Raw genomic sequence first — 18,715 nt, forward strand, 5'->3', positions numbered from 1 at the left:
CAATATAGTTTTATTTTTTCCATGTTATTCAAATGTTGACATTGAAATTTGAAATTATAACACTTATTGCTCAAAATATGTGCAAAAAATACTTGAAATCAGACATAATTGCTATATAACATGGCACAGTGGCGTGATATGGCCTGTGTGTCTGTGCAGAGTTGGCATTCTCTCCCCATGTGGGCACAGGTTTCCTCTGGGTTCTCTGGTTTCCTCCCACTGCCCCAAGCAATGTTGATGAGTAACGAGTTACATGTAACAATGTTACATAATGTAATTACAATTTTTAGTTATTGTAATGGGAATCATGGGAGTGATATTTGTGTCAGCCATTCAGCGTGCAGTGCCCACTGAATGTAAAAATCCCTGGGAAGCAGACATTGTTGGTTCAATGTGAAGAGTCACTCATCTTGACATTGAACCTGTCCATTTGAATGATGGAGTCTGCTACCGAAAGCCATCACTAAATGGTTCAAGTGAGCAACATCTTTGTCATGAGCTTCTTTAAGTTCTTTCCTATTTCTATTCAGCGTCCATCATAATAAAGTAAAGAGACATGTAATGATATTTCTACTGTCAGCGTCTGTCATTATGAAGAAAAGCGATGTCAGAAAAGGAACGAAATGTACTCCATTGTTGGAAATATAATAATAACACAGACAGTCTCACAAAAACACCCAAGATGTATCGGCAAGGTGTAGGATCACAGGGGAATTATGGGATGCATGCAGGAGATGGTGCAGGCAGGTAACCCATAACTCTTCCCAACGTTCCGATTTAAGAGCCGCCGCTAGAGGGCGACGTCAGATCAGTATTACGGAAGCGACGCATCTTCCCTGGAAGCTTATAGCGGTGCAACAGCTTACATTAAATTTCGTCCAGCTTATTGTCCGAATCGTCTCAAGAGTATTTTTCCTTTATTTATTTATTGCAGAGACGTTCATTCAACACGTTGCATGTATGATAGTCACAAGGGGCCTATTTCTTGGCCACTACATAATTTCCGAATGCTAAGTCATTGCCTAATGAACCATTAATTTGTGTATTTCTAAGAACCCCGGACATTGTCTGCGAGTAATGAAGAGACCCCTTAATCAGAAAATCATTGCGTTGCGTTTCTTTGCGTGTACGTCGAACTCCTGCCATTGACTTTTTCCGTCGCTCGAAAACAAAATACACCAAAAAAAAAAACCCAGACACAATATAGTGCATTTAAAACGAACACTTATCATCATCATCATCATCATAATAACAGGATAACAACAGGAGCCGCTCTCGCCCTCACCTGGACCCCCGCGGGCGCGCGCACGCCGCTGGCCGGTGACGCAACGACGCAGCCCGCGGGCACGACTTGGCGTCCCGAGTCGGGCGGCGCGCTGCGGGACAGGGAGTCCGAGCATCACGGTCGCCGCGAGAAGTTCCGCTGCGCCGATGGACGGATTTAGGAAGCGACAGGTACTTTTCAACTTTGTTGCGCCTGCCTCTAATACAGGTGACTGCACAGTGCATCATATAACGCGTTATTACATTAATCACGAGGCTCGCCGATGGAGGTTTGACTAGGGGTTCATTTGAGTTTTAGTGATTGCTGCGTACAGGGCTTTTTGTCTCATGAGGTGTTCTCGATCGATTTTTAAAATCGAACAGGCATTACTACAAAGATTACCCCAGTGATTTAACGTTTTCCCATTCAATTTCACTCTCTTTCTGGTGCATTATTATACACATTTACAGGCATTATGTACTTTTGTAAAATAAGTGTTAGTGTGTTAGTATGTAAGGTATGTAAAATAAAATATTTATTTTATATTATATATATATAATAATGCAAAATTTTATTTGCTGAAATGCAGTTAAAAATGCATTAATAAAACTTAATACACATTTTTCAGAAGGAAATTTGATTGCTGTAAAAAGATCCGTGACAGTGACTTTGTGTGTGTGTCAGTCTGTGTGTGTATATTCATTTCACATTTATTATAATTTTACTGTACTGCACCTTGAAAGTCACCTAGAACTGCATTACACTCTCATATAGGTTCCGGTCATCCTAACTGAATCCACTCGGTCCCTCTCCTCCTGCTGCAGCCTCGCCATGGTGTTTGGCCAGATCTTCCACCGGTGTGACCCAGATGACACCTTCGTCAGCTTGAACGTGGGGGGCTTCAAGCAGAGGGTGGATCGCAGCCTCCTCCTGTGCTTCCCCAACACACGGCTGGGCCGGCTGCTCCTGTGCCACTCGGAGGAGGCCATTCTGGAGCTGTGTGATGACTACGGGCCGGGTGAGCACGAGTACTACTTTGACCGCAACCCACACTTCTTCCGCTACGTCCTGAACTTCTACCACACGGGCAAGATCCATCTGATGGAGGAGCTGTGTGTGTTCTCCTTCAGCCAGGAGCTGGAGTACTGGGGGATCAAGGAGCTGCACCTGGACTCCTGCTGCAGCAACAAGTTCCAGGAGCAGATGGACTGGGTCGGGGAGAAGGACTGGGACCGCAAGAGCGACGACCAGCAGCACGTCCCTTTGGAGCAGAGTTTCGACTCATCTATGGAGGAGCTGTCTGTTCCGGAAAACGACTTGGAGAAGTTTGACGGAACCTGGTGCTCGGAGTGGCGAAAAAGCGTCTGGCTGCGCCTGGAGAATCCGGGCTACTCTCGCGGTGCCAAAATGTTGGCCGTGGCCTCGCTGTGCGTGGTGCTGACTTCCATCGTCGCTATGTGCGTTCACAGCATGCCCGAGTTCCACCAGGTGGACGCCAATGACAAAGAGGTGGAAGATCCGGTGCTGGTGGTCTTTGAGACGATTTGTGTGATCTGCTTCTCGGTTGAGTTCGTAGTCCGTCTGGCTGTGACCCCGTGCTTGCGCAAGTTCCTGTGCAACGCCCTCAACATCATTGACTTTGTGTCCATCATACCTTTCTACGCAACACTGGCCTTCGAAACGGTGGAAGAGGAGGAGAGCGAAGAGCTGGAGAACGTGGGAAAGGTGGTGCAGATCCTGCGACTCATGCGCATCTTCCGCATCCTGAAGCTGGCGCGCCATTCGGTGGGCCTGCGGTCGCTGGGCGCCACCCTGCGCCACAGCTACCATGAGGTGGGCCTGCTGCTGCTCTTCCTCTCGGTCGGCATCTCCATCTTTTCTGTGCTGATCTATTTTGTGGAGCGTGAGGAGCAGGAGTCCGAGCTGCAGAACATCCCAGTGGGCTGGTGGTGGGCCACCATCAGCATGACCACAGTAGGCTACGGGGACACATATCCGGTCACGCTCCCCGGCAAGATTATCGGTACGCTCTGCATAGTCTGTGGGCTCCTGGTGGTCGCCCTACCCATCACCATCATCTTCAACAAGTTCTCCAAGTACTACCAGAGGCTGAAGAAGGTGGACTCTGACCAGGGCAATGATGACAATAATCCTCCCGAGCGCAGCCTGCAGTACGCCAGCATGAGGAGTCTGTACGCTCAGAAAGTGCACTCCCTCATTGCCAGCCTGTCCTCCCGGAGCAGCGTGGGTAGTGGCAATGACGCCTCCAGCACCCAGGACGCAGAGAGCCTTCCCCCTGCAGGGTTCCTGCAGACAAAATAAACCCAGTCACTCGGCTGAGGTTTTCAGAACAACTTTATTGCAAAAAAAAAAAAAAAAAGCACTTTTGGACACTCAGGGCAAAAAGCAGTTGTGTCTTTTCAAAAGGTCTTAGTCTTTTGGACTAGAAAGGGGTGAAAACTCATCTCCTGCTGCTTGGACATACCAGTCGTATTTGCTCGCCATCAGGTCAAGAGACAAGTCTATTTTTTGAATTGAAGATCACATGGACTAAATGTGCAATATATGAATGCCTCAGATCCCTTTAGCAATCCAAGTGAGACGCTTGCCTCGTAGCAGCATGCTGCTGCATTGTTTTTTAACCTTGCCTCTGTAAGGGATATGCGCATGGTTCGCACGATGACTAAGCCAGAACAATATTGAGATAAATAAAGAATGATGCAATGACATGGGCTTTCGTTTCAGTCATTGCATTGATTCACCAGATGGGTTTTACTCGTGTAGATATCAACGTTTTGACATTGCAGAAGATGCAATGCAATTGAAGACATCTTAGATTTGAACCAATGCATGTTTTAAGACTGGGTATGCCCAGTCTTTGCTGATGAATAGTAGCCCTTGAGCGTGATGGTCCCACCCAATGTCTGAGGCAAATCAAAACTTTTCTGCAAAACCATTCAGTGTTATTTCACTTAGCTGACAGTCGACTATCAATTAGATAATTAAAGTTATTTACATTATTATTCGTAACATATAGCAATTGTTCGAGCTTTCATCAAAAAGTGTCATATTTGTTGTGGATTGTTACTCACTAAAGATTCTGCAGATAATTGTGACATTCACAGTTTCTGTAACGAACATTGAAGATATATTCATCAATGCGTGTGATGACTGCATGATATCATTTAAATCATGGCGTCATCTTCTGCTAAGCAGTGATCGTGTTCTCGTTCACAGATGTAATTTCAAGCTGTAATCCAAGTCAGAAACTGCATCCTGCAATGCCATCTATTTACCAGTTTTAGAAAAGAAGGGAAATATTGAAAGCGCACACAAAACTAAAAAGCTTTTAAAAATGAAAATGTTCAAAACCTGCATTGAAAGTTTTCCTGAAAAACGTTTGATGAATATTTCATGATGCCCTAAGGGTTTGGCAATTCAATATTTATAATAATGTTAAGATGGTGAAGTCTTTATGATGCCAGCATGTCAATGAAAGTGTAACCTGAGAAACTTCCTGGGGTTGCTCCCGGCTCCTGGCCAACCTAATGCAATTGATGATTATTTGCTGTCATAGTGTATGGAGTCAGAAATATTGCTTGGATTAAGATGTTGGATTGATTAGAGTAAATGCTATATGTTGATTGCCGTTGTCTGAGATGTTCCATGAAGGACATTGATTTGTCTCGATTTGGCCTCATGGAATCATGGAATATGAAATACTGTAGTCTTATAAAACAAAAGAATTGGAATGGATGCAATGTGCTTCTCTTTGGAGAGGTCACACACATACAGTCAGTGTAAACAGTCAATTTCAGTGTTTCTTCAATTATGGTGTAGGTTTCACCACAGAGCACACACACACACACACACACACACACACACACACACACACACACCTACAGAAAATTCAGAGTCATCAATTCATCCAGTGTACAGACGTCAGGAGGAAACCAGAGAACATGGAGGGAAACCGTGGCAAGAGCATGCAAACTCAAGGACTTAGTCGGATTTCAAATAAAAAAAAAAGTGAAGTGATTGTCACTTGTGATACACAGCAGCACAGCATATGGTGCACACAGTGAAATTTGTCCTCTGCATTTAACCCATCACCCTGAGTGAGCAGTGGGCAGCCATGACAGGCGCCCGGGGAGCAGTGTGTGGTCCCCATGATTCAACCTTCTGATTGCGGGGCCACTTCCATAACCGCTAGGCCAGCCCCATGTACAATTCTAAAATTCAACCGCCGTGCCACTGCCCTTCTGCAATCCCACTTTCATACACAAGATTATGGCTAAAATGCCCTACTGTAATGATCTGTGGGTCTTTGTTTCTTTACACTGTGAACCTAACTCAAGTTCGTAATTTGTACAGCCTGTTTGATTAAGACTGCACAGCGTACAGTGTGATCGTGGACAAAGATGCTTCAATCTAAGTTTGAGACCTCTGACCATGGAGGCTTCAATGCAGGCTGCATACAGAAATTTGGCTATATGCAGATGGTGACTGAGGAAAAACACACATTGAAAGTGCATTGAACTATCAGGATGGTGAAGTACACTCTAGAAAGGATCATATTCCTACACAACAATCCACAGATGCAGTGTACATTTAAAAAAAAAAAAAATTAAAATGTACACATGCAGTGTACATTTAAAGTTAATTTGGAGATAATTTGGCTGGGAAGTGCATGTTGTGCAAATCAAATAGTAAAGGAAGTGTGAGAACGTACATGATTTGTGGGGATCTAGGATGACCAGATTTGAGCTTGTGAAAAAGAGAACACCTTGAGAGCAGTAAAGTGGAAGTGAATAGGCGTGCTGGATGTCCATGACATGACTCAAAGACTCTGACAATTCTAAAAACTCAATTCACAATTTCTGGTCCACTAGATGGCAAATCTGGTCCATTAGATGGCAAAAAAATGTTTAAATTGTTTTATACATCTTAATGCATAATGCAAGACTTAAGTAATTGCATTTATACAGTATATATATTTTTAAAATATATTTGTTGATTATTATTTAGTTTTATTTTTTTATTCTTTTATTCTTATTCTTAATAGTTAATTTTTAAATGTCTTCAGAAGCTGTCCTTAGCTGTTATGAATACATATAAAGAATATATAAATAGGTATCGATACGGCTGGACACAAGGTTTCCAGCAAGTGAAAAGGCATCGATTATGCCTCTGTTGTCGACATTTGGGATTCCAGAGCACTGCTGCAGCTGAAACTGCAGCCTTTAGATTTCCTAGTGGAGCTACAGCGATGACCGCAGTGAGAGGAGAGTATGTGACATGCATAATATGTTCAGCTCAAAATCCGCTTTGATATTCCAACAAAAGCATTTAAATCGACCGGACAATAAAATTTGAGAGTGCTAAAGCCATTTATGTTAATCCACATTTATAGTGCAATTTCCAATTAACTGAACCCAGAAGAGAAAAATAAAAATAAATCTTTTTTATTATTATTATTATTTTATTGTATTGAGCATGTAACTGAAAATTTAAAATTGTAATGAGCATGCAACTGAAAAGTTCATTAAGCTCATACAATAATACAATACAATAAAACGTAATGCAACCTAGAACAAAGCATCTAGCAGGTTGAACAATGACTGTTGACACTTTTCCATGGATCAATAGAGTAATTTCTTTCCCAATTTTACGCACAAAACTGGGGTTTATTGCAAGGGCCAATACATCAAAAGCAATACAGTTGTGAAACTGTTGTTCCTGTATAGTGTCGTTAAGATGCCAAACTTTATACTTTAAGTTTACAACTTTGTGTAGTAATATTGTGGGGAAAAACATGTTCAAAGCCACCCAGTGTCTTGAGTTATTGTCACAATCGTCGTTAATAGATTGCTATCATTTCACAAGAGCAGCACACACCTCTGACTGGTTATAGTTTAGAAGATTTACTGGTTGAGGTAGACCATGGCTTCAATTTAAAGTTTTGGGAGGATGTTTGGAGGGCTTGGGACTGTTCTGTGAGAGGAGATGATGCTGAAGTGGATAGCCGATGCCAATGAATAGTGAAAGTAAAAGTGATTATTATTGTCACACAAAGTGATGCACACAAAAAAATGTGAAAGTGAAGTGACTGTCATTGTGAAGCACAGCACCGTGTGTCTTCTGCATTTAACCCATCACCCTTAGTGAGCAGTGGGCACCCAGGGAGCAGTGTGTGGGGACAATACCTTGCTCAAGGGGACCTTAGTGGAAACTTGACAGTTTGGGATTTAATTTACAACCATTTTCGAGGAATTTAATTTACAACCATTTACCATTTAGCATAAACTGAAATTCATGTAATTAACTTCTTCATGAATAACAAGAGCCATTAGTTGAATGTGTTAGATGAATGAAGGGGTAACTCTAGGGAAAAAATAGAAGATCATCGGAGTGCCGCTGTGATCGTTACATTTCCTGCATGTTTCTCAGGGCTTCAGAATAAACCTGTTGGATCAAAACTGTGAACTGATATGCTTGTCAAAATTTTTCTCTAGGCGCCAAGTTGGGTGGGCAATGATGACACGATTGAAGAGTAAAAAGTGTTTCATCTACAGAGGGAAAGGCTGGCACAGCATAAGGGGAGGTGGGCACTCAGAACACTTTAGCGAAAAAGGACTAATGGCCTGTGAAATTGCAGTAAGCTTTCTTCCTCATGTCCGGGTCTCTTGATGATCACAGTGTTGTTGTATTCGCATTTCATATTTGCAAGAGGGAGTCCATTTACTGCTGGGATGGAGGCCATCGCCCCAGGAAAGATCCTTTCATGGAAAAGTTTGTAGCACATATTTGTGATGCATTTAAATGGTCAATTTGAAACAATAAACTTTGCAAAAGTATCTTAGAAATAAATTGTGCTCATACATCAACTGGTGTATAATTTATCACCATTCCTCGACAGGTACACTTGATAAAACACGATTTGCAAAGAAAAGATATCAGAAGCATCTTTCAATGTCATCATATAATGTATGAAGGATTCACTCATACATACAGCTCTGTGCATCGTGGTGGTAGTAGCCTGGTGGGTAACACACTCACCTATAAACCATAACCAACAAAGTCACAGGTTCAAACCCCACTTACTTCTATTGTGTCCCTGAGCAAGACACTTAACCCTGAGTGCCTCCAGGGAGACTGTTCCTGTAACTACTGATTGTATGTCACTCTGGATAAGGGCATCTGATAAATGCTCTAAATGTGCTTGTATCATGGTGTTTGTAAAAGTGATTCTCACTGTCGAAAAAGACCCTAACATGAAATGTCTTGCTTCTCAAGAAACTTCTAAAAATGAACCAAGATCAGTGGTTCCCAGCTCCTGTCCTGGGGGCACAACACAGTATAAAAATGAGGGATGAGATGACACGAGAGCAGAGGCCTGTCAGGCTGTTAATAAAACCATGATTCATGCAACAAACTCTGTGTGCTAAATGGCACATGTGGTGGCAAAGTGGAGGTGCAGACTCAGCAGAGGCAGTTGAGGAAGATACTGCCGTTAGATGTATAGTGCATTTCATTTATATGGACCTTCATCATTCCTGACTCCAACCTGAAAACCCAAACCTTGACTTGGGACCTTTAAGGCTCAAGATATATATTTTAGGGGTGAGCAATCCAGGAAGAACCTCACCTACTTTGAATTCTTTATTTTAATTCATCTTAGATATCCACACCCCTGTATACCAAAACAATAAGATTAATAATAATATCAATAATAATAATAATAATAACCCTAAATATTTAACACTATGCAATCCAGTACCATTTCTGGTGTCACTGACAGTCCACTTTGTGTAGAAAAAGGTGCATTTTCAAGGCAATACCATACTGGAGTATTACCAGAGGTAAATAAAAATACAGAAACTTACCAATTACCAACATTATACCGATTACATTTTTTTTTGCTCAATTAATCCAGTTTTGATTCCACTTGTGACATTTGATTATTTGGAAAGTTTCGATTGCGAACAGTATAGATTTTTAATATTTGATGCTATTGATGTTCATATTTATTGAAAATACTGCAGTTCAGTCGACATGTTGTTGGTGCTGCATGGGTTTGTTTCTTTATGAATGTGCTCCGTTTTCTGTGGCAAAATCGATTTTCTCTTTAATTGCCTCCCGCAAACTGTTAACTCAACATTGGGTGCAGATGTGGAACAGCTGCTGACGCTGTATATTTTTTTACCACCCTAATGACCGGCATGCACGGTGGATGTTGTATTAAGTCTTGAAAGCTTCTGCTAACACATATGAAAAGAGTATGGTTAAAGAATTAAAGACCTGGGAATAAATCTAGAGCTGTGCATACAGTATATGTTTGTGTGTGCGTGTCTGTGTGTGCATGTTTGAAAGCCAACACTTTACTTAAATCATAACCGCAATTCCACTTCTGTAAGCATTCAGCCTAGGGTGCTGTTTTCCATTTCAGGAGTCACGCTCAGATGAAAAATTGCCTGCATTTAGATGGGTTTGTGTCCTCCACTCCCATCACAGCAAGGATAAAATAGAAACCATGGAACCTCTAGATTCATTTTAAAGGGCTTGCTCTTGTTAAACAAATACTGTAACATGACTCCTGTCACCATGTTATGTGCTTTGTTATGTGCATGTGCAGAATGCAGATGCTCTCTGGAAGCAACATGCAAAAGGGTAAAATTCTGCAGCAAAACATGCTTCACACACATTTTTGTCAATCTTGGCCATTGGATCAGTTAGCCCATAGTTCTGTGTTTTTGTTTTTTTAGAGACGGGGCAGTGCTTTTACAGCGCTGTGGTACAGTTGCCAGTAGATAAAAACCTAGAGCCTCTCCTCTTCCCACTTGTCTTTCCTCTCTAAGAAACCCCTGGTCTTGTCAGGGATAATGGCATATAACAGGCATGGGCAGCACATTAGCAGATAAGTGTTTTGCCACAGTGAGCAGTGCTACCATGGAGAGTTGCATCAAACACAAAGCAAAAACACACACACAGTGGGTACGGAAAGTATTCAGACTCCCTTAAAATTTTCACTCTTATATTGCAGACATTTGCTAAAATCATTTATGTTCTTTTTTATTGTACACACAGCACCCCATATTGACAGAAAACACAGAATTGATGACATTTTTGCAGATTTATTAACAAAGAGAAACTGAAATATCACATAGTCCGAAGTCAGACCCTTTGCTGTGATACTCATATATTTAACTCTAGTGCTGTCCATTTCTTCTGATCATCCTTCAGATGGTTCTACACCTTCATTTGAGTCTAGCTGTCTTTGATTATATTTGACTTGATCAGGAAAGCCACACCCCTGTCTATATTATACCTTACAGCTCACAAAGAATGTCAGAGCAAATGAGAATGATGAGGTCAAAGGGCAGTAGTGGCCTAGAGGTTAAGGAAGCGGCCATGTATTTTGAAGGTTGCTGGTTCAATCAAAGCACCGTCCCCACACACTGCTCCCTGGGCACCTGTCATGTGTGTGTGTGTGTGTGTGTGTGTGTGTATATAGGGAGTGCAGAATTATTAGGCAAATGAGCATTTTGTCCACATCATCCTCTTCATGCATGTTGTCTTACTCCAAGCTCTATAGGCTCGAAAGCCTACTACCAATTAAGCATATTAGGTGATGTGCATCTCTGTAATGAGAAGGGGTGTGGTCTAATGACATCAACACCCTATATCAGGTGTGCATAATTATTAGGCAACTTCCTTTCCTTTGGCAAAATGGGTCAAAAGAAGGACTTGACAGGCTCAGAAAAGTCAAAATAGTGAGATATCTTGCAGAGGGATGCAGCACTCTTAAAATTGCAAAGCTTCTGAAGCGTGATCATCGAACAATCAAGCGTTTCATTCAAAATAGTCAACAGGGTCACAAGAAGCGTGTGGAAAAACCAAGGCGCAAAATAACTGCCCATGAACTGAGAAAAGTCAAGCGTGCAGCTGCCAAGATGCCACTTGCCACCAGTTTGGCCATATTTCAGAGCTGCAACATCACTGGAGTGCCCAAAAGCACAAGGTGTGCAATACTCAGAGACATGGCCAAGGTAAGAAAGGCTGAAAGACGACCACCACTGAACAAGACACACAAGCTGAAACATCAAGACTGGGCCAAGAAATATCTCAAGACTGATTTTTCTAAGGTTTTATGGACTGATGAAATGAGAGTGAGTCTTGATGGGCCAGATGGATGGGCCCGTGGCTGGATTGGTAAAGGGCAGAGAGCTCCAGTCCGACTCAGACGCCAGCAAGGTGGAGGTGGAGTACTGGTTTGGGCTGGTATCATCAAAGATGAGCTTGTGGGGCCTTTTCGGGTTGAGGATGGAGTCAAGCTCAACTCCCAGTCCTACTGCCAGTTTCTGGAAGACACCTTCTTCAAGCAGTGGTACAGGAAGAAGTCTACATCCTTCAAGAAAAACATGATTTTCATGCAGGACAATGCTCCATCACATGCGTCCAAGTACTCCACAGTGTGGCTGGCAAGAAAGGGTATAAAAGAAGAAAAAACTAATGACATGGCCTCCTTGTTCACCTGATCTGAACCCCATTGAGAACCTGTGGTCCATCATCAAATGTGAGATTTACAAGGAGGGAAAACAGTACACCTCTCTGAACAGTGTCTGGGAGGCTGTGGTTGCTGCTGCACGCAATGTTGATGGTGAACAGATCAAAACACTGACAGAATCCATGGATGGCAGGCTTTTGAGTGTCCTTGCAAAGAAAGGTGGCTATATTGGTCGCTGATTTGTTTTTGAATGTCAGAAATGTATATTTGTGAATGTGGAGATGTTATATTGGTTTCACTGGTAAAAATAAATAATTGAAATGGGTATATATTTGTTTTTTTCTTAAGTTGCCTAATAATTGCACAACAATAGTCACCTGCACACACAGATTTCCCCCTAAAATAGCTAAAAATAAAAACAAAATAAAACTACTTCCAAAAACATTCAGCTTTGATATTGAGATTTTTTTTGGGGTTCATTGAGAACATGGTTGTTGTTCAATAATAAAATTATTCCTCAAAAATACAACTTGCCAAATAATTCTGCACTCCCTGTATATATATATATATATATATATATATATAGAGAGTGAGAGTACAGGACAAAAGTTTGGACACACCTTCTGATTCAATGTGTTTTCTTTATTTTCATGACCATTTACAAAGTGGAGACCTGGTCTCCACAGTCACTGGACCTGAACCCAATCGAGATGGTTTGGGGTGAGCTGGACCGCAGAGTGAAGGCAAAGGGGCCAACAAGTGCTAAACACCTCTGGGAACTCCTTCAAGACTGTTGGAAAACCATTTCAGGTGACGACCTCTTGAAGCTCATCGAGAGAATGCCAAGAGTGTGCAAAGCAGTAATCAGAGCAAAGACTACTAGAATATAAAACATGTTTTCAGTTATTTCACCTTTTTTTGTTAAGTACATAACATTCATATTTTTGATGCGTTCAGTGAGAATTTACCAATGTGAATAGTCACATTGAATGAGGTGTGTCCAAACTTTTGGCCTGTACTGTGTGTGTGAGTGTGTGTGTGAGTGTTTGTGTGTGTACATATACCTGGTGTAGTTTCAGGTCCGAAACTGATGGAGTATATATGTGGCTGGCAGATGCCTCAACCCCCCAACAACATTTGCAGAGGGACAGTCATGACTGCAGGTAATGCCTTCTGCACTCTCCCTACTGATTAGCAATCTGGAATAGAGGCAATTTGCTTCCTGCGTTCCATCTGTAGAGTGCAGCCTTATTGGTAGTGCAGAATAGAATGATCCTCAGGAGACACATGGCTCACAAGGGGACAGGGAACAACACCGGGATGTTCCCTGATATAAAGAGGGACACCTTTGAAATAAAGGTGTGCCCCGTATGACGCAGGGCCATAAAAAAAGACTTTAACCTTGAGTGCCTGAAATGCTGACTGGACAGAAAGCGCAGCACAGTAGCTGGAGTCAGCGATCTGCATGGCTCTCACTTTAATGTTTCATATCCTTTCATACAATGCAGAAGGATGAAAAATGATTTGATGAAGGCTAAATGGCTGGTGAAGGTGCAGTTATTTCTTGCATCCATTGTGAAAAATGTTTTTCTTCATTTTTTATATAAAAAAAAAGCCTCAAGCATCTTTTTTTGGCAACAACTTATTTTGTGTGTTCAGTGATGTGTTTACTTTGATTACTATTTATTTTTTAAAGAAATTATTATAATTGTTATTTTCTATAGCTGCGTACAGCTTAACTGACCAAAACCTAGATGACTGAACCTGTGGTGACACCACCCCACTGTCGTTCCCACACACCCACTGTCATAAAACCCAAGGGATTTATTAAGAAACAAAAGGGGGGACTGAAAGAACCAAGCCATGTCCTTGAATAAAACCACCTCCTGAAAACCTGAACTAGATAAACGACTTCACCAAATTGGATATGGATAGACATTTCATCTTCTTAAAAAGCTTATTAAAATTTTTATTATTAATGATATTAATGATAACTTTTTTGCAGTTTTTTTTTAAAATCATGTTTTCTTGATTTTGTTGACGGCGGTATTAGACTGTCCAACTGAGACTGTGTAGTGCTTGTCTCACGTCGACATTATTTCTAAGTACCTGTGGGAGTGCATTTCAGCCCTAATCTTAACCAACAACCTGTGGTGCCACATGATTAAAAACCTGACTAGACTGCGAATCCATGGATTATTCATGTCCAGGGAGCAAATGAAGAGATCAAGATTGATTTTTGGGCATTTGTATAAACATTCAGTCACATTTCTACATTGGCTCAGGTTGTCACAGTCCCTGAGAGAGGTAAAACAAATCCATCAGCATGCGCAAGATCAATGATTTCTTGCCAGTGTGTCATTTACACTTGTGTCATTGTCCTTTCTATGCAAGAAGCTTATTAATGCCATTACATTCTGATCCATTATGTCTACGGCATACGGGAAAGTTCTGTAAGATGGGAAGTCCCAGGTCCATGGCATTCTGTGCTTTTGTTTTTTGTGGGAGATCCTCGCCTGTGTCTTTGTCAAGCTGCGATCTCCCCCAAGCAAGAGGTGTAAAAAGCCAGACATTTGCTTGAGGTGTCACGAAGAGAAAGACACAGGCAGAGACAAATCAATGGACAAATCCTGATTGGTCTGTGGCAACTTTTTGTTAGTCAAATGTACAAAAGAGTTTCTCTTGTGAGATTGGCATGGCTATTGATTTTAGGAAATCTGCACCTATTCACAAATTCCACAGTTGAGTTGTTGGAGAACTACAAATACTGTGTATAATGACAATTGTCTTGCTGTTGTTATTGCAAAATCCTTATATAAAAAACATTTTTTTTTTTGAAAGTGAAATGATTGTCATTGTCATACACTGCAGCACAGCACATGGTGCACACATCGAAATGTGTCCTCTGCTTTTAACCATCACCCTTGGTGAGCAATGGGAAGCCATGACAGGTGCAGCGTGTGGGGACGGTGCTTTGCTCAGTGGCACCTCAGTTGGATCCGGCAACCTTTTGATAATGCGGCCGTTTCCTTGAACAACTAGGCCACCACTAGACCACCACTGCCCCTAATTTTTCATAGCTATTTTGCATGATATGCACCCAATAGTAGTATATTCCAATAAGGGAATGACAACTAAACCACTTTCCTTATCTTTTAGATAGGGCTGCACCATTATATGCATTTACATCATTTACATTTACGGCATTTGGCAGACGCCCTTATCCAGAACGACTTACAACGTGCTTAAGTTACCATCGATGAAGCGATCAATTCCGGTTCACTATAACCCCAACTATGAATACATCTATTTTATTCACTCTGTTGTAGATTCTGTACACAAAGTTCGACAACAAGAAAATTACAATTTAATCTAAATATTCTTTAAAGAGGAAGGTCTTGAGCTGTCGTTTGAAGGTGCTCAGTGACTGAGCTGTTCTGACCTCGAGGGGAAGTTCATTCCACCACCGAGGGGCCAAGACGGAGAAGAGTCTAGATGAATGTTTTCCTTTTACCTTCAGAGATGGAGGGACCAGGCGAGCAGTACTGGAGGCTCGGAGTAAACGAGGTGCAGTGCGAGGTGTAATAAGGGCTGTGAGGTAGGATGGTGCTACTCCATGTTTGGCTTTGTAGGCCAGCATCAGTATTTTGAACCTGATGCGTGCAGCTACTGGGAGCCAGTGGAGGGAGCGTAGCAGAGGGGTGGTGTGGGAGAATTTGGGAAGGTTCAAGATTAGTCGTGCTGCTGCATTTTGTAGTAGTTGTAGAGGTTGAATGGTGCATAGTGGTAGACCAGTGGTAGACCATGTGCAAAATGGTAATCATGACTATTTTTATTGTAAAATTGTAATCACGATTATTCATTATTTTAGATAAAACACATTTTATTGCACTTTCTTTTTTAAACTAACCGTAAGTGAACAAAGCTTTCAGATATTATTAGAAAAAAATGCTTGTAAACATTTCCTGGCTTAAGAGAGGACTGAAGGCAGGTCACTATGAAAATACATTTTACATTCTACCTCCATAAACTTGCTTATTTGGAAAAAAACAACAACTGTAGACAGGGCAAATAATGGCATTTTTATAGATTTGTCAAGAACTAAGAAATATATAGAGGTGTCAGTACAGAAGTTATGCCTGTGAAAATGTGGTGGGGGCCTCTGGTCTCTAAAATGAATAACTGTCCCGTTGGCTGAATATGGCGAGAAAGGAGGATGCATATGCATGACGTCACAGGACAGGGGTTTAATACATAATACACACGACAAGGGAACATCACCACACAATGACCTGACGGCGACCAGATACGAACAGGATAGTTTTATACAATGATACACAGGTGATAACAATCAGGGAACATTACACAGGACGAACATGAAACTCCGGTCTGAACTCTGGACCAGGAGTAACCCCTGCTGGACCGGATCATGACAATAACATTATTTGTCGAACACAAATTTTTGTAACATTCAAGAGGACAAAATCTTTCACATGAAATGTAATGCATTGATTCATCGTTCTCTCATTATTACAGCCACATGTGGTGCAAACGTTCGACTTTGTCCCTCGTACCGTCACGGAACGTTATTGAATGAGCTTGGAACCCAGTCCAAATATGATGCCGGTATTGATGCATGCTGAGAGGCTGAATGCAACATATATGTTTGTGTGTGTGTGTGTGTGACGTCACACACACACACATACACACACACACATGTAATGTCATCTCTGAGAATGTCTACCTAATTCAACCAGGAATTTACTTACAGATAAATATGTCTTAAGCCAGTGAATCAATACAATTAAGCAGTGTGCAGCCAGTTTCTGACCCTCCGCAATGCAGCGGTGGTGGTGATGAGGTTGTGTGGTCCGTGGTTTGTTGGAAGGTGTGCTTCAGTCACAGCAGGCATGTCGGTGTCAGCTGCTGTGTAGATGTCTCTAATATAGGCCAGCGGGAGTGTGTGAGGAACATATCTGTGTTCCTCTTCTACGTACCTTTGGTACTGTTGGCTCTGTGCCAACCTTCCTGCCACATCAGCACTCTCCATGAACCATGACTGACATGAGCTGACATTTACAGTCACATCTCTGTGATTGAACATGCTGATGTATGACAGTAATATGCAACTCAGCCACTAAATTCACCAAATGTCTTTTCAACCTGAGACATGATGAACTGATGCTGAAGACAGATTCAATTAGAGATTCATCAGGAGAATCTGCTTTGTACCAAGATGAAAATGATTGCATGTTTGTGCGGAGCTGGAAAGGTGTGGGGACACTTTTTAATGAGAATTCACCTAAACAGGTTTTTACCAGAATTTATACAATGTTAAATCAACTCAGTCAACATATTTGTACAATGATACAATGATACCCCATCCATTCATTGTCTAAGACAATTCAGGTAAAAAAAAGTGGTATGATATCCAAGCAGGTTATAGTAGTTAAAGGAACAGGAATTACTGTACAGGACACATTACAGGGTAAACTAGAGGAATCTATAGGAATTCCAAATCAAGGTGTCATTGCATTGAACAAAAAAGACAAATCAGACACAACATTTGTGATATTATTAGAGTGCTTGTTCATTTGCTTAAATTTATTTTATCACTGTGAAAAAGCCACCATTCAAAATTGAGTAATACATTCATTAGCAAATCTGATGTCATAGATATGCAAATATGATGTGCCAATTCTAAATGAAGTTTAATGGCAACAGTCTTTCACCACTCATTTCTGCAGGTGTCTATAACAATTAATCGCACATAAAGTCAAATGCCTAAGACTACGTTCTTCTGTGCTTCTGAATTTTAATAAATTAAATCACCACATATCTGCACCACAAGCACTAAAAAGTGTATGCCCAGTGTAGCAAACATTGAATAATAAAAATAATGCAAAACTTCAAGTGTATATAAAATGAACAATAATTTCTGAGGCAAGAAATAGGTAAAAAAAATAGAAACATAATACCAACACTTCAATTTAATGTAACTTTTGGGAAAACATACATTTTTGTTTGAACTGTGAGATTTTAAGTGACTCAGCAGAACCAATTAGAATAAGTTGGCAAGCACATATCTGTACTGATGAATTTAACATGAGAGCTGACTGCATGAGTGACGTGCTTAGCAGCTGTTCCAAATTGAGACAAAGGTTTTTATAAGTGCTGTAAAGCGTGTAAGAGAGCTTTCACTAATGAGCCCGTGAGAGATGCTGGCAATGTTTTAGTAAGCCACTCGTCAGGAACGTCGGTAATAAAGGGCCATGATGAATGATAACAGAGAGGGCTCAACTGCTTCTGAAGCAGTTTTTTATTCCTGTCAGCCGTGTAGCAACACAGATACGTTGCCCCTCTACTTCACAATGTCAGGCCACATAATCTGCTAATCAAAACCAATCACTATCGCCAACAGTGTGAAAACGAATTAAGCAAAGACACGTCATACGATACTGGCAGTGCTGGGCTGTGGTCTGAACCAAGACTCCAAAAGCAGAAGATGAGTACAACAGTGCAGATATCAATCTTGAGGATATTAATGCTAATTTGTAACAATTGTTACAAGAAGCACATAGAACATTGGAACATTTTTAGATGAAGTGGTGTAGTAGTAGCTATACAATACAGTCATTAGTCAGATAGGAAACCAGAAACTTATAGAGAGCTATGTGGCAACAATAAATTATACATGTGATAATATATTACAGTTGAACATGCATTTATCTATTCAGTCAGCAAATAACATTCACTTACTCACTATCCATTCAAACTTGATCTTATAACACACACCAACACACACAAATACCCACATGCACTCACACATAGGACCAATTGAAAGACACCAGGTGTTGGGGAGGTTTGTGTGGCCCTCATCTACTAGCAGCATATTTAAGATTTAACTAACTTGTTAGGCAGATTTGCACCACAAATCTCTGTGA

General features: G+C 41.3%; 1 protein-coding gene across 1 annotated transcript; it reads left to right on the forward strand.

The window, feature by feature from the left end:
- The first annotated feature begins 1,443 nt into the window (after positions 1-1,443).
- kcns3a (potassium voltage-gated channel, delayed-rectifier, subfamily S, member 3a) lies at positions 1,444-3,594 on the forward strand. Its single transcript, XM_028997114.1, has 2 exons — positions 1,444-1,455; positions 2,089-3,594. The coding sequence occupies exon 2, from the start codon at positions 2,096-2,098 to the stop codon at positions 3,584-3,586; it is 1,491 nt and encodes a 496-aa protein (XP_028852947.1). The 5' UTR covers positions 1,444-1,455; positions 2,089-2,095; the 3' UTR covers positions 3,587-3,594.
- The last annotated feature ends 15,121 nt before the right edge of the window (positions 3,595-18,715 follow it).

This window comes from Denticeps clupeoides, chromosome 1, assembly GCF_900700375.1.
Source record: "Denticeps clupeoides chromosome 1, fDenClu1.1, whole genome shotgun sequence".
In the NCBI taxonomy this organism is placed as follows: domain Eukaryota; kingdom Metazoa; phylum Chordata; class Actinopteri; order Clupeiformes; family Denticipitidae; genus Denticeps; species Denticeps clupeoides.